General features: G+C 37.2%; 1 protein-coding gene across 1 annotated transcript in view; it reads right to left on the bottom strand.

The window, feature by feature from the left end:
* The window catches only part of LOC111191774 (uncharacterized), a 98,059-nt gene continuing 80,478 nt past the window's right edge, over positions 1-17,581 (bottom strand). Inside the window, exons 6-7 of the mRNA XM_049475939.1 lie at positions 14,553-14,696; positions 1-149 (exon numbers count right to left, since the gene is read on the bottom strand). Of these exons, the coding sequence (XP_049331896.1) occupies positions 14,553-14,696 (144 nt within the window). The 3' untranslated portion in view covers positions 1-149. The remainder of the gene's footprint in view (positions 150-14,552; positions 14,697-17,581) is intronic.

Genomic DNA, 17,581 nt, shown 5'->3' with positions numbered 1-17,581 from the left:
TGCTTAGTGTAATTTTTATTTAGGTATGTATGAATGCACGAACGATATCACGGAAGCACTTGCCTCTTTCTTACAGTCGGGCGAGCTGTTTTTTTGGCCTCCTCTAATTGCTTCTGGGCCACGGACAGCTTGTTTTCTCTCTCGTGTATCTGTTAACAACAAGCAACCAAGGACAAGAGCAATGTTTATTATTTCATGGAAGCAGTCAATTCTGGAAATATACCGTTCCTTTAAAATGAATATTACTTTTGAAATGTCAGCTTCTTGTATAATTTCATTGTTCTTTTTTACTTCTTTTTTTTTTTTTTTTTTTTTGCTTCTTTTTACGAATTAGACTCATGATAATTTAATGAACACAATAAATGCAATTACAGCCAGGCCAGCTGGTGTCCTTGAGAGGGAAGAGCATGGCGTAGGAGGCAGCCTAGGTTATGTATTGTTACTGAATGGATCAGCTATTATTTGAGTTTCTTGCTCGCAGCCGCATACTGTAATCAGCCTCTTTATATGCCGGGAGTTCATCTCTTCTTCTCTCGGTAACATCTCCGATCTCGGAGCTTTGCCAAATCGAGTCGGTTAAATGAGATATTAGTCTGGAGCAGTGCGCGGAGGGAGCGGAGCGTTTCTGCGGATTCGGCCCCGGTTTGGACGGCTCCGCGAGTGTGACAGCTAGAAATCGCCTAAACACAGAAAAATGTGTCCTCCTCCCGTCCGGCATATAGAGCGCCTTATGGAAAGTGAAAGGTCATTTGTAACTGTCCGCAGGATTGATGGAGTTAAGATAGCTCCTTGCCCTTCACCCTGCACTCATGAAGAACAGTCTCAAATGACAGAGCATGGGGCAACGTCACGCTGGACCATTTTTTTCACCCCTCTGCAGCCTCCTCCCTACACCTTCCGACCAAAGGGGGGCGGCTAGCTGTACAAAGGGCCATGCAAACGCACCTCCAGATTTAATTATCTCAGTTTCTCCTTCATTAAAGGCTAGCCTGCCAGCCATCCGATAGCACAGTAAGCGCCAAGTGTCTGCGATTTGCGCTGTTTCTGTCTGCTTTTGGCCGCCTATTTGAAGCTATATTCAGTGAATAATTGCTTTTGCGGCCAATGTAAACACGGCCAGGATCAATGGGAACCAGGCATAAATGTTTTTGTATCGGCCATATGTCTGAAGCTGATGCCTTCAACACTGAGCCTAAGCAGCAGAGGCATGCGGTTCTGCGTGCGAGGGGAAAAGCGACAATTCAGAGTGGAATACATATACACAGGGTATACATGTACACATCCATAATCAGAATATTATGATCTCATCCTTGCTTCAGTGTCTATATATATAACAGCACTTTGTACTTCTATATATTATATACTTTGTTAGCATCCTTTTACCCTGTTCTTCAATGGTCGGGACCGTCACCAGACCACCGCTGACACACCTTAGACTGTGTCTGTGTTGTATTTTTTTCCTCTTTTGGTCGTATATGCTCCTGTTTTCCTGTCTTGTGTTCCCAGCTATGTGCTCTTTAAACACATGGCCTTGTTTTATTATTTTTTTGTTATTTTCCTGTCTCTGCCCTAGCCCTGCCTGTCTCTCTATTTCTAACCCCGCCCCCTCGTTACCTACCCAGGTGTCCCTTGTCTGTACCTGTGTGTGAATACCCAAGGTGCTTCTCCTCTGTCTTTATGTGAGCTTTATTCTCAGTATTTTTATACTCGTTCTTGGTATACCCAGTATTTTGTATTTTGACTAAGTTTAGTTTCCGTTTTGTTTTCTTTTTTTCTTTTTCTTTTTATTAATGCTTCTTTGATGGTGTTACTTGTTTGTTTATTTGTCTTAGTGTTAAGACTTTGTTCATAGTCCTAGTGTTTTTTTCTTTGTTTTTATTTTTTAAGATATGGAAATAAAAACTAGACTTGCATTTGCTTCCTGCCTCCAACGTTTCCAACAACCACAGAGCAGGAAATATTTGGGTGGTGGGTCATTATTCTTAGCACTGTAGTGACGTGACATGGTGGTGGTGTCTGAGGTGTTAGTGTGTGTTGTTCTGGTATGAGTGAATCAGACACAGCAGTGCTGCTGGAGTTTTAAAACACCTCAGTGTCACTGCTGGACTGAGAATACCCCACAAACTAAAAATGTCCAGCCAACGGCTTCCTGTGGGCAGTGTCCTGTGATCACTGATGAAGGACTACAAGATAACTGAGGATAAAGGAAGAGCAAATGTCTCTGACTTTAGATCTAGAAGGTTATCAAGCTAGATCTAGGAGTGTGTAATAAATTGGACAGTGAGGGGAAACAGTGTTTAAAAACTCCAATAGCACTGCTGTGCCTGATCTACTCGTACCAGCATAACAAACAGCTCCTAACACACCACCACCATGTCATTTGGTATCACTGCAGTGCTGAGAATGACCCACAAATCAATAATACCTGCTCTGTGGTCGTCTTATGGGGTCCTGACCATTAAAAAACAAGGTTATATAAAGTTTGAGAAAGAGAAACAGAAATACTACAACCTGTCATAGACCTACAAACTACGGAGTGCTCCTATATGGCCAATAGAGAAGATAAAATGGACAAAGAATGTAGAAACAAGAAGTCAATCATAATGTTCTGAATTTTTTCACCCAAAAATGCCCAACTCTGCTCAAATTTGCAGAGACATATCCTTCACTAGCCAGCCCCACATTACCTTTATTGCTAAATAAATAAATGCCTCTGTTTATTCAGAAATAAATTAAAGGTAAATCAAAAACTCAACAGGACTCCAGCAGAATCTAAAGGGCAACGCATGAGTGTGGGCTCGTGCCCACGTGTGGCAAACCCAGCGCCTGGGTGAAAAAACAAAGCAAAAAAAAAAAAAAACAATACAACAGTTAAAATATTTCAGAGTGCATCAAAAAAGCTCTTGAGAGAAGTGTATCATATCTGTAGTGCATAATTCCATTGTGTTTGTACATTTCATGCATGCATAATATATTACGTTACACACCTTCCTAAGTACATTTAACAGGCTCATTGGCTGACATCTGCCGCGCGCCACTGCACTGAGACTGACATTAACCGCATCTGAAAGCCTAAATAAATAAATAAAAAAATAAAGTACAAGGGCCAAAAGGAGCGAGGTGCGGGTGCATCTCAAGCGAGGGCCGATGGAGCCTCCTTATGAAACATTAAAAGGAAAGCAGCTTTTATAGCTCATTAGATATGCGAGCGCAGTGGCAGAGGAACTACGCTGGTTTGTGTTTGGCTGTTATTATACACCTCATTTCCATTGTACCTTTGTGATCACACGCACGCTCAAATTAAACGTCAAACCAGAGGAGATCATTGAGACCCACAGATAAATAACACAAGTTCCACGATCCGCTCCTTCTACTGAGGGAGTGGGAATCGAGGAGTGGAGTACAGCAGGAGTTCTCCATTAACCCTTCATGAGCAGCTATTTCCCCCTTTAATCGTCTGCTTCTTTAATAACGTCATTTCTCAGTACTGTTGTCGTATTTTCATTTCATGTTGTAAGATATTCATAGAGTTATTCTCTTAGAAGGGAGGGGAAAAGCTTGTATGTGCTTCCACTAAGGAAGCCCTTGTCAGTGGGTGCTAACTGGTAATGACTAAATTGGGGGGGGGATGGGGTGGATATGAAGGTATAAAGTATAATACTGCATGTTTTCAAAAACTGCACCTGCAACAGAACATTACTGTTGAGATTAACATGCTTGGAGGAGAACACTAAACTGACAGAAGGGGTCAGAAAATGAGGGCCATACTATCCACCAAGGCAGAGTTAATTTTATTGTGCATTCTTGGGCCCCTGGTGGTGTCACTACCTAGTATCAAATTACAGCTATGGAAAAAAAGAAGAGACCTCTTAAAAATGATGAGTTTTTTTATTTTACCATATTGAAGAGGAAGATAGATGATCACAAGCCATCAAACCAAACTGAACCACTTGAATTTTTGCACCAGGAGTGGAATAAAGCTATCCAAAAGCAGTGTGTAAGACTGGTGGAGGAGAACATGCCATGACAACCATGATTAGAAATCATAGTTATTCCACCAAATATTGATTTCTGAACTCTTAAAACTTTATCAATATGAACTTGTTTTCTTTGCATTATTTGAGGTCTAAAAGCTCTGCGTCTTTTTTGTTAAGTCAGCCATTTCTCATTTTCTGCTAATAGATGCTCTAAATGACAATATTTGTACTTGGAATTTGGGAGAAATGTTGTCTATAGTTTATGGAATAAAACAACAATGTTCATTTTACAGGACAAATACACTTATTTTATTGACTATTTAAAACCACCATTCAACCCACGCATGTCTTTATCCACACTAGTTTTATATGTCATACTGCACAGGTACATGGCTGCACAATGTGGATGAACATCAATATCTTTTTTTTTGTTAAGTTTTGCTGAAAATAATAAAATATACAGCACTGTTATATTTTTTTTATATTTACACAATATAATTTATTTAGTACCACTTGAAAATAAGGCTCCTTTATACAGGGTTTATGAATGGTTAATGATTAGGTTATAAATACTTTATAAACCATTAATAAATAGTTACAACACATAAAACATGTAATATTTTTTTTCAGCAGCCAAAATTAACATATCTAATAAAATAATATATAAAGTCAGTTTAGTTGTTTAATGTTATTTCATGTTAATATACACCACGTTATAATTATTCGATAAATGATTAATCTGGGTAGTTCAAGTTTATAACAGATATGTTATTAACTGCTGACTGATGGAACAGACAAAGTATGGTTTACCAGTATAAATGACTGTGTAATCACTGTTGTTCTTTCTACATATGTGTTGTAATTATGGGTTTCTTTGATTTTACCAAATTGAAAACCTCTGGAATATAATCAAAAGGAAGATGGATGATCACAAGCCATCAAACCAAACTGAACTGCTTGATTTTTTGCACCAGGAGTGGCATAAAATTATGCAAAAAGCAGTGTGAAAGACTGGTGGAGGAGAACATGCCAAGATGCATGAAAACTGTGATTAAAAAACAGGGTTTATAACTTCATGAATATGAACTTGTTTTCTTTGCATTATTTGAGATCTGAAAGCTCTGCATCTTTTTTGTTAATTCAGCCATTTCTCATTTTCTGCAAATAAATGCTCTAAATTACAATATTTTTATATGAAATTTGTAGAAATGTTATCTGTAGTTTATAGAATAAAACAACAATGTTAATTTTACTCAAACATATACCTACGAAGAGCTAAATCAGAAGAATTGATTTAGAAACTGAAATGGTTTCTTATTTTTTTCCAGAGCTGTATAGTAAAATAATACAAAATTGGCACTGACCAGGGCTAAATAAATCAGAATTATGAACAGAATCACACAAAAAAATTACAAAACAAGTGCCAATTTTACATGTTGATGCATTTTCACTACAGCCAGCTCAGACATGCATCTGTTCTGAGTACTGAAGACCTGAAAGAGTTAAAAAGGTTCAGAATGTAACACCAGCACAACATTACAATAGGTAAGACAGAGTTAAAGCAGGAGGGAAATAAGAATCTTGTTATAGGATGATGCTCGGGCTGCTATTGTGCATCTGTACCGATGCTGCAAAGCGTTCACCCCCAATCTAAAGGTCAATGATATCTGGAATTGCATTACTGTGCTTTAGTGCAGATGCATTAGGAGTATAATAGAAGCGATGTGAAATAGGTCTATAAACTGCACTCTTCATAAGTTGCGCTCCTGACGTTTTTTTTCTTTTTTTTTCTGTGACAGACTCCAGACTTTGTTGATTATTTACCTAAGGAATAAGGAATGAACGTCACATAAGGAATGAATGTCACAAGCAACACAGACACATCTCAACCACCCACCAACTGGGTCCATCACTCCCAACTTTTAGACAGGAACTCATTGGGTAAAAAAAAAAAGTAAAATAAGAAAAGAAAAAAAAAAAAAAAAAAAAAAAAAACGACTCCGCATTACGGACAGAAAGCCACTCAAATCAAGGAGGAGGTATTTTTAAATCAATCACTTGCGTATCCGTCTCCCCTTCCCTCTCCTCCATGCGTTCCCCCACTTCAAATGCTGACAGAGAGAGAATCCCAGCTGACGTGCAGCCGCTCCATAAAGAGAACAGAGAGAAAAAGAGGGGGAATAAGTGTGATATGAAACCAACCAACAAACAAATCGAGCGACTGTCAAACACATTGAATATTTATGGCTAAAAAAAAAAAAAAAGCTACGTGTGCCTTTATCAAGACCTCATGGTGAGATATCAGGTATGGCGACATTTAGACTGCAGAGAATCTTCACACAGTGAGAAAGAGAGAGAGAGAGAGAGAGAGAGAGAGAGAGAGAGAGAGGCTAACACGCATCTGTTGAGAAGTGCAAAGTCATACTGCCAACCAAAAACACCTCCTCCACCCAATCAGCATTTTACTCGGCCAGTCACTAACTGGGGATTCTGGGCAGAGCAACATGATGGATGAATGCAATCCATCATATGTTTTGCCGAGGCCAGTGCTGGACGATACTGATACCTTTTAACCCTTGTGTGGTGTTCGGGTCTGTGGGACCAGTTTTCATTTTTCATCAAATGATACTAAAAAAATATTTTTTCAAACTCAAACTCATTGGCATTGGCTCATTTTTTGTGAAAAACATATATCAAAACACACTTTCGATAAACACACTGTACACCCCCCCCTACACATTTATATTACATACAGTATGTTTGGCCAGGGGCTAATAAACATTGCTTCATTTGTAAATTTGAAACTAAACAAATTTTCTACTCATATCTTGAGTTTAATTCATTTTCTTTTACATTTTATTAAAAAACTAATAAAAAAAGAGTAGCACTTTTTGAAAGAAATAACATAAGAAAGGTAAAGGGCAAATACTAACCATGTAAGCTGTTTATATTGCTTGCAATTTAGGTGAAGCAAGCATGTGTAAAGCATTTTAATGTAAAATTGCTAAATTTTGCTGAATTAAATACAAGTAACAAAGTAAACGAGTAACAAAAATATAAACACCACACAAGGGTTAATATGATACTGTGTTTTTTTTTTGTTTTTTTTTTTACAAACGTACAATAGTACTTAGACACCAGCTCATTCATCCTTTCTTCTGAAATCAAGAATTTTAAGAGTCTGTCGCATTCTTGTTAGAGTAACTCTCTTTTATACTAGATTTTAGAGCATTGCTGTGAGGGTCTGGTTTCATTCAGTGACATTTATTCAGGTCATGATGTTGGATAACCACCATCCCACCTCTTCCCCAACTGCCCTACCCATCGCACAAGTTTTAAGCACATAGAGCATGTGTGTGTGTGCAATGTGTGCAACTTTATTATACATATATTGTACAGTGTATGCATAGTTTTCTTTAAACACAATGTTATCAAAGTTGCAAACATGAAAAAATACTGACTTCCTGAATAGTGTCAAAATCTTTAAATAAATTAATGAATAAATAAATAAATCAATGTCTGACCACCATGTTTTTCTGGACAATTAAGGCTACTCATAAAGTAAATAGCAGAATAAGTGGTAAATGTCCAGCCTTAATCTAGCCCTGACAATCTGATTTACAAATGTTGTAAAATCTTGTTTTTTATTATTAATGCAAAAATCTTCTAGTTAATCAAGATTAACTAGTTAAACAAGTATTAAACTATGCAACGTTTCAATAAAAACATAACATAGTTTTACTGAATGAGCTTCAGTTTCCGGACTACTGTGTTAAGCATGTTAAAATGTAAAATCAATTTTAAATAAAAAAAATGAATCTAGACATGATCTTTCTGTTGGAAGAGTAAAAAGTGTAAAAATGTTTTTTTGGTCAGAAGACCTACTACTCTGTGCAGATGTTATTTACAATGTTTTTAACAGGGTCTAATCCACTAATAGCTAATTTTGCAAAAAAATTAAATGATAAATAAAAAGTATTGTGAAATTAATTTAAATAAGTTAAAAATACTATATTTAATTAAATCTCAAAACAACGAACAGCCAAAGACAGAAACTTGTCTAGACTTCTTAGAAGTTCTCAGGATTGATGTAAAACAATTTTTGGTTTCTTATAATCATTTCCATAAAAAATGTTAAAAAAGAATCTCCACTTAATTTAAAACCCCTATACGAACAACAGGTGTTCTCCAAGTTATACAAGCCAAGAACTATTTATTTGGAACACTTACACAACACAATAAGGGTAATGTGTAAGAATGTTGTAAATAATAATAAATAGATAAATTAGTTAAAACATTTGTTATGATTAATAATCTCTTAACTAGTGTCAATTAACGATTAACTGAGATATTCTATAGTAAGTATTAATGTATTAAAATTAAAATAAATGTACCCTTATTGTAAAGTGTTACCAACTTTTCTTTGTACCTTCAGTCCTTTAGTTTTCTCTGCTCAACATTCTACACTGTGGCCCACAAATCTGAGAGCAGCAGTAAAAACGGCTTCTATTTTACAATCTTTGGAAAAAATGAAAATTCCAATTTATTTGCATTGTTAATTGAACAAATTAATTTCTTATACGAACATAGCTATGTGTATAATTTGAGTGAAAAGTGGAATCTTAAATCTGAAAATGAATTTCAGAATTCATAAATGGCAAGTTTGTGCAAAAACTTAAGAGATTCAGTTAGAAGAAATTAGGCTCAAACCACAGGTAAATGTATTTATGCAGCAAAATGTATTTATTAAAATCCTTGTCATTACCTTTTTCCTTTAACAATTTATGATTTTTTTAATATTTGCTGCTAATTTTCAGGGTTTAGACAAAAAAAAGGGCACTTTTGGACCCTGGGGATGCACAATTATATCAGAATCATATTCCTGTTAACAGATGTTATTTACATCACACAAAATTAACTGTGCTCCTACACCTGCGTTCCTCATTCCAAAACCCCCTAAATCTTACAGTATTTTCTCCATCCTTATGATATATAATAAAAGTATAATAAAAGTCACAAAACACTGATCTTTGAAATCTGACAAGTACTTTTGATATAATGATGACTGTTCCAAATTAATAATGTTTAAAATAAATGTGTAATTCTGTAGAGATATGATTTACATGACTTTTTTATCTATAGAGTATATGAAATATTTTTCCACTATATTAATCATCCAGGCAAATGAAGTCTCATTTGTACTATTTTAAAAATCTTTATGTGTCTGCATCAGAGGAAACATAGGTGCATGAGAAAATCAGTACAGTCCTAAATGTACCAGCTACCAGCTGAGGCCTTATTTCAGCCCTGATAACTTTAGAACTTCACAAATGACCTTCTATTTTCCTTCCTCTAATAGATGCTGGAGCTATGGAACCAAAGCACTGACTTTATTGCACTTTTACCTTCCTTATTAATGTGGGAGCATTCACTCCAACTAGTTACTGTACAAAGAGAAAAAACGATAAATCCCAAAGAAACAAAGTCTTATTAATGCTCGCATGGACAGGTTAATCCGTTCAATGTAAATGTATAATACACACACAGAGATTTATAAAAAAAAACATAGTTTTCTTTTTTAGCTCTGGAAATGAAAACTACAGCTTTGGTCCAGTGCTGCTGAAGCAATAAATATCTGAGCGCTTGCTAAACACCAGAGAAGGGGGGAGTTCTTTCAAAGCAAAGTGTTAAAGCTATTTGTTCAGCTGCAATAACGCAGGGACTTCTCTGGAACAAAAGCTATTATTGCTCACCCCCTCCTTCACCCCCTTTTCTCTTTTCCCACCCCCCAACAGGAAACGGACAGTGGCAAAGTTACAGTAGTTCAACATATGAGATCAGAGAGAAGGTTTTCGCTGCAAAGCAGAAGCAGATGTGGAGCAGTAACAGGACCCCGTGCTAAAATTAATGGCTGTGTTGTTTGCTTGGCAAATCTTACGATAAGACTTATAAGGGGGTGGGGGATTAATTGAGCCAGCACTTATGCTTGGTTTGTATATATAGTATATATATAAAATATACTATACGTTTATATATTCTGTATATGTTTTACATAAGGGTCAGGGGGTTAAAGAGACGATCATGTACGTGGAAGCAGAATTAAGCACGTATCGCCGACCGCTCGAGTCGTCTGCAAGAAAATTAGGTTAACCCATCTTAAGCTTCGCACTTGGAAACGAGCCCCCTATCCACCCCCCATCTGAAATTCATTTCAAGTAAAAATAAGAGGACAGCTTTGCTCTGCAGAGAAAACACTTAAAATACCTTCTCCTTTGCCAGTTTGGGTTTGACAGAGCCGCGGCTGTTTTCTTTCTACACAGAGTCAGTCCTCTGCGATTACCAACCTATACTGTAACGCTCTCGTCTCGGGGAACGCCAACACAAATACGTGCCGTCTCTGAATGGTGATATTTAGATAAGACACTGTGAAATTAGTGTAATAGACTCCACATTCCTCTAAACAACACGTCCTGGGAATTCGCCATCACAGGGGAGGAGAAAAGTTCAGAAGCGCGCACACACGCACTTTCTTTTTCCTTCCCTCGCATGAAAAAAAGGCGGAAAAGAAAAGAGAGACGCAGGAACAAAAAAAAAAAAAGGCACTCTGCTCCCTTTACCTTATTGCCAGCTGCTCTCCTGGTGTCTTTGAGAGTTGCGCTTGCCCTACTTAAAGCCTCCCGCTGCTTGAGAATTTGATCTTGCAGCTGTTGAGATTGTTCCGTCTTTTCCTGTAATTTGGACTCGAGCAGGCCGACTTCTAAACCCAGGCTATTAACTTTCTCCTCGCTGGTCTGCAACTGAGGGAGAGCGAGGAGGAAGAAGTGAGAGAGGAGATAAACGCCCTTCAAATCAACATGACAAACCTTTTAAGTTGCCTGAAACATTGGTACTTTGTTTTAAAATGAAAAAAGGAGGCTGGGTTTAAGTGGGGCTAATAAAAAGGGAATAGAAAGATCTATTAGCAGTCACTCTTCAACGGCAGACACATTTACACAGAACACAGTCTCTGCGCAGATCAGAGAGGTGGGAAGCGGAGGGGCTAAGGGGAACGCAGCATCTCCAGATTTCAGGATTGATCAGCTGCTTAAAAATTAATAAAGATAATCACCTAAAAAAGAGATTTAGGCAACTGAGTAAAAAGTTTAAGAGTGTTTGTCCTGAAAGCACATTTGCTAGTAATAAATGTCAGAAGATAAGCAAAGAAAAAAAACTATAAAAAGTAGCAAAACTCTTAAAACTTTATAAAAAAAAATCAACAACAACAATGGTTTCAATCTTCAAACTCTTCAGAACAAATTACCGGGTATTCCCGAGTACATTTTCACACCTGAAAGTCTGGACCAGACTTAAAAGTCCAGACTTTACATTGGTCTGCTTAGTTTTAGTTTCACAATGCAGGTTTGTGAGTGAACAAAGGAATTTCGGATGTGTCCTCTCTTTTTATACTTCACACTGATTGACTTGTAGAAGTCTATGTGTTGAATGTTGATGTGTTGTCTTTCTAGGTGCTGTGCTAAATGCTGCCTCCCTGCTAAAACAGGACTCTCTAAGTGCTGGGTTGCAGATATATTCTTTATTGTTGTGTGTCTGCAAGGCTCAGAGATATGAAGGTATGGACTTTACACCAGTTTTATCCCTTATATTAAGCATAAATACTCACTCATATTTATATGTCTTGTATATCTTAATTCTCTATTCAAATCCAAATTAAAAATTCTCTGCAGACATTTCACACGATTCTAAATCACAAGCCTTAAGGGTTAAGGCTTGTGATTTAGAATCGTGTGAAATGTCTGCAGAGAATTTTTAATTTGGATTTGAATAGTAAGTGTGATGGTGCCTGACCCAGGAGATAAGAAATAAAAAAGAAAGTGTCAGGAGAGGAATGTAGATTAACCAAACTAATTATAATTCTGATTCACAGATATTTATATGAAAAAAACATCAAATAAAAAAAAATAGCAATATAATGTAATGGCCATCACACACTGGATGCACCACACTGCATGCAAAAAAAAAAAAAAAAACATAGTTTGTAATGGAGGCATGCACAGGTCTGCATCAATGCATGCAGACGCTTTATAACTGTTTGATTCCTCATCTTTTCTGAAGTGATAAGTGAAGATGAGTGCTTTATTTTGTTTCATTTTAAAATAATGCAAGCAGTGCATAAAGAATAACTTAAACCTGGTGTTCAGGTTCTACAGCTATAAGCATTTGGTGAAATATGCTATAAGGCGAACTTTAAATGCTTAAAAGTGCAAACCCCCGGCTAGCACTGCTGGAGCATCATTAGCATTACCCTCTAAGCGCAAGATTTTTGGTCGTTTAGAGGTGAGTATTTTCGGGCTATAGTCTGCTTCTAACCCCAGCTAGCACTGCTGGAGCATCATTAGCATTACTCGCTAACCATGCTAGCCATTTGGCCGTTCAGAGGTGAGTATTATCAGCATGTAGACTGCTGTTAACCTTGGCTAGCACTGCTGGAGCAGCATTTGCATTACCCGATCAGCGCTAGCTATTCGGTCATACAGTGGTAAGTATTATTAGCCTGTAGTCTGCTTCTAACCCAGGCTAGCAATGCTGGAGCAGCATTAGCATTACCTGCTCAGAGCTAGACATTTGGCCGTTCAGTGGTGAGTATTATCAGTATGTAGTCTGCTGTGAACCCCGGCTAGCAATGCTGGAGCAGCATTAGCATTACCTGCTCAGAGCTAGACATTTGGCCGTTCAGTGGTAAGTATTGTCAGCATGAAGTCTGCTGCTAACCCCGGCTAGCACTGCCGGAGCAGCATTAGCAATACCTGCTAAGCGCTAGACATTCGGCCATTCAGTGTTCAGTATTATCAGCATGTAAGTCTGCTGTTAACCCTGGCTAGCACTGCTGGAGCAGCATTAGCATTACCTGCTCAGAATAAAGTGGTCGTTCAGAGGTGAGTATTATCAGCCTGCAGTCTGCATTAGCATTACCTGCTTAGAATTAGCCATTTGGCCATTCAGTGGTGAGTACTATAAGCCTTTAGTCTGCTTCTAACCCCGGCTAGCACTGCTGGAGCAGCATTAGCATTACCCACTAAGCGCTAGCCATTCGGCCGTTCAGAGGTGAGTATTATTGGCTTGTAGCCTGAATTACAGTTTTGTTTACTTAACTTAGCTTAGCTTTACAGGTCCCTCACCCCCCAGCAGTGAGACCTGATGAATTAGAAGGAAAACATGGCATCCCTGTTCCTAGCAAGTTCCCCTTAAAATGCCCCTCACAATCTGGTGCGCCTTGTGTATAAAAAAAATACACCAGAAAATAGACATTTATTGATAGCGCTCCTTATAATCCGGTGTGCTTTATAGTGTGAAAAAAATACGGTACATGGATCTCAATAAATAGTTTGATTTCCAGAAAAATAAGCTTGTTTAGCAGTTGAGCCTCACTGTATTTCATCTCTTGTGGAATACAATATCTTGTGATATTTCCTAATTTTATTATCTTTTCACATTCATCTGCCACTGCGGAAAAAAAAAAAAACTCAAGACACTGACAGGAGTGCCCAAACTTCTGCTTCTGCTACTTAAGACTGCTTAAAATTTCAGGATCCAGCTCCCGTGACTCAGATACAGATTCTCCCCTGGCCTTGCGTGTGAAATCCTCCACTCTGCCAGAAAAAGTGCCTGTGGGACGTATGGATTTCTACTCTAGTGCGAGCAGTGCTTCTGTATCAATAAACAGCATGTCCACGGAGCCCGCGTAAATAAAGATGCACCTGTACGGCGTGTGGTTTTACACGGGGACGGCGCTGCTAGAACGGTATAACAGAATTCAATACGGACAGAGGGGGGGACAATAGCGCGGTAACGTGCTGGTATTGATCCGTTCACAGTTCATCGCGAATTACTCGCCGGCTGCTTCGCTATTCATCTATTCCTACAGCTATCAATTATTCAAACGCGTTATTATTCAATCCCATCTACCGACGGTGGTTACTTTTCAATCTTGCATTAGCCAGCCGATTAAAGCAACGAGCTGACCGCAATGGTAGGCCACTCTGGAGGGGAGATGGATAAATAAATAAATAATTAAATAATTAAATAAATAAATACATATTCAGAAGACGGGGACTTTAGAGGTTATGGTTATGATAGGAAATCAGCGGCAGTTAGAATCAAGTGACTTTGTTTTGTCAAGGACAAAGTGTTTGGCCACTCTAAACGAGCTAGCCCCCATCCTCCCTGAGAAACATGGCACGCACAAAAAAAAAAACAGTGCTTAGAGGAAGAATCCAAACCCAATTATATTCATCATTAGCGTGCTTCCTTAATGTTCTCATTTATTATTCAATGGGAGCCATAAAAAGTTAAATTCACTATTTCACATCTCGCTGCTAAATGATATTCAAATGAAGCAAAAGTCCTTCATTTACTCTGCACAAAGCCAATCCTCGGCGGATCTGAGTGTTGTGGCCATGCTCTGTTATTGAGTGTCGACCATGATAAACAGGAAAATTAAAATGAGCAGTATTCCCGGGTCTACCTGGTTCCTGTGTGGGTGTGTGTGTGTGTGTGTGTGTTGCAGTGGGGCTGTACCTAGGTCTGCAGGTTTTGAAGGGTGTGGCTGTGCTCCTGGCTCGTGTGCTGCTTCTTCACAGCTGGTGTCTTCCTCAGGCACTCCTGAGCGACATGTGGAGAGGTCATCTCCAGCTGCAGCTGTTGCATCCTCTCCTCTCTCACCTGCAGTTGAACAAACAACAGTAGCAAACAGGGTTAACATTACATTTATGTATAAATAAATAGATTAGATGTATATAAAACATTCCAAATGCCAACAGGACTTTTGAAATTGAGTAATACTAAATGCTCACACAACTTTAGAAATGAAATGTCCTGTCCATCTGTCACCTACTATCAGGCCTTGCTCAAACTCAAACTGATAATTCATTTCACTTTGCATTGAGAACAGTGATCAGTGTTCAACTGCACTTATCATGACAACCAAAAAAAAAAAGAAATAAATCAGACTAAAACTCATGTATTTATAAAAGTGCAAAACTAGCGTGCTCCATAGAGAAAGAGTAAAGACTTTTAACACCACTAACCGGAAGCCCCTCTCACGAGTACACGATTCAACAGCAAATACAGTGAATATCTGAACACAGCAAAGCTAGCAAACAAGCAAAAACAGCTTATAACTCTCTGAGCTCCACAGTGCAGTTCTGCAAATGAATTCATTGCAGGAATATAACAGAAGCCCTGCACGACATGGCTTTACCAAGTTATTCCGGAAAGGTTAGATTCAAGATTCAAGATTCAAAGAGTTTATTGTCAGGTGCACAGTAAGAAACAAGTTTCCCCCTACAATGAAATTCTTTCTTTGCTCCTCGCCAAGGAGCAAAAAGATAAAGATAAAAGTAGAAAATATACAATAAAGAAGGAAATAAACTAACTAAATAGAAATATTAAATTGGTGTTAAATTTACATTCAAGATGGCAATATATACATGAAAACAGTAATGTGTTATGGCTATTATTTACAAGTAAGTACATGTTATCTACAGCAGTGGAATATCAATCAATCAATCGACCTTTATTTTCACTCGGGAAAAACATTGAGGGTGACCCAAATTTACAATGTTGCCGAGCATTTATAACATCAAAGGGATTGAACACATTTAATAATAAATTAGATTATAAATAATAAGTAATAAAATAGTAAAAAAAAGAAGTACTAATTTTAAATCAATATTTTATAAAAATATAAATGTTAAACAAAAAATTCTAAAATACTTAAAAAAAAAAACAAATTTGACACATAAAAAGTTCAAAATGTATAAAATATAAAATATGTAAATAGATAATAGTAAAAGTAAAGTAAAATATTAAAAATGATAAGAAGTGATTAAATGAATAACAGAACTAAGAACAAGAATGAAAATGTAAAACATTAAAATAAATAAAATAAAATAAAATAAATAAATAAGTAAACCAAAAAAATAAAATAATTAAAAATTAAAATAAGAAAAAAGATAAACTAATATGAAAAAAGTCCAAAAAGTTCAGAAGAGCAATTATATCATTTTTGCAGTAAAGTGAGCATGTGCCTGTGAGAAATGTCCTTGACATGTAAACGTGTAGAGAGTAAGGTGCAGGGTTATTTCTGAGGTAGGTAACGTGCCATCCTGCTCCCTCCTTGCTTGCTAGTGCCAGTATGCCAATCAAACTGAAGGGTATTCAACAATCAGTATCAGCCCCAAAATCCCTGAACAGTATACATATCTAATATAAACCTTTGTTTCCACTCAGCAAACCTGCTTTGGTATGTGCAAATGATAAATCTCCGATGCTGCTCTGACATGTGTTAATGGGTTTATTCAATCTTCATGAGCTCTGTAATTATAGAAGGAATAGTTTTGGTTTGAACATGTGGCCGAGGTGTGTTCTCCGCCATTATGAAACACTGGAAATACACACATTAATTACAGTATATTATGTATTCATGAGTTTCTTATTTAAGCAGTGATTCAGTGGAGGGCATGCATTACACACATTCTTTTGCTTGTCATTGTGAGAAACTCTGGGAAATACTTCAAGGGAAATCTGAAAAAAATAGATGAATTTTGAGTAGAAATGTATAGAAGTCTTATAAGGAAAGGTTGGTCACCAATTTGCTTTATACAGTCGACATTATGTTGTTTATTGGTGACTACTAGCTTCCATTTATTGTTAGCAACATTAGCATGCATGGTGAAACCAACAGAAAAAAAAAGTGTAGAAAAGTGTGAACCTTTCAAAATAAAGGCCACCACAGGTCGAGCACATTGCTGGCTAGTTGTAGTGTGTGTGTGATGCCACCTGTCCAAATATTTCAATAATAAAACAGGTCATTTTCCATTCAGTCCAATATTTTCCCATTTCAACAGTCCTATAAACAGATTTTTAAAACCTAATTTGTATATAACCATAAGAAGGAGGGGTTACACGTAGGAAATGAAGTGATTGAGATCCTCGACTTGGTAATATTGGTATTTAGTTTTGGTCAGGGTGCTCATTACATTTATTTTCAAGTCCAATTACCATTTAAAACATTATTATTATTTTTTTTTTAATCATTACTGTGTATGTTAAGTTTCTTACAGACAGAGTTTGGGGATTAAATTAAAACACAAAAGCTTTAGATTGTCTTAACAGTAAACCAGGCAAACTGAGCTGAGCACCGGTTCTGTAATTTGATATTTAATATATATAATTGATATTGGATATATAAATAGTTTTAAAATATAACATTTAATTGTCACTTTTTGTTTCATTTGTTAAATCAATACACTTAACGGACAAAATGTATTTTTGGTGGAACAAGTTCTCTTTGCTTCTGATTCTTTAGGCTGTGATGAAAGTCAATGAAGGTGGTTTGAGATGCTTGGTCTGGGAAAAGAGGCGGAGTTACCAAATGAGCAGTCAAGTCTAGCTCCTCCTCTGGTATGTACTGTATTTTATGGTCTATAAGACGCAGCTAATTATAAAGCGTACTTTCAATGAATGTCTATTTTTCGGTCTAGTTTCATACATAAGGCGCATTATGCGACAGTAGTAAGGAACAGGGGTGTCGCCATGTTTTCCTT

This window comes from Astyanax mexicanus, chromosome 1, assembly GCF_023375975.1.
Source record: "Astyanax mexicanus isolate ESR-SI-001 chromosome 1, AstMex3_surface, whole genome shotgun sequence".
Lineage (NCBI taxonomy): Eukaryota > Metazoa > Chordata > Actinopteri > Characiformes > Acestrorhamphidae > Astyanax > Astyanax mexicanus.
Note: the sequence above shows the minus strand (reverse complement) of the source record. Positions and strands in the feature narration are given on the sequence as shown.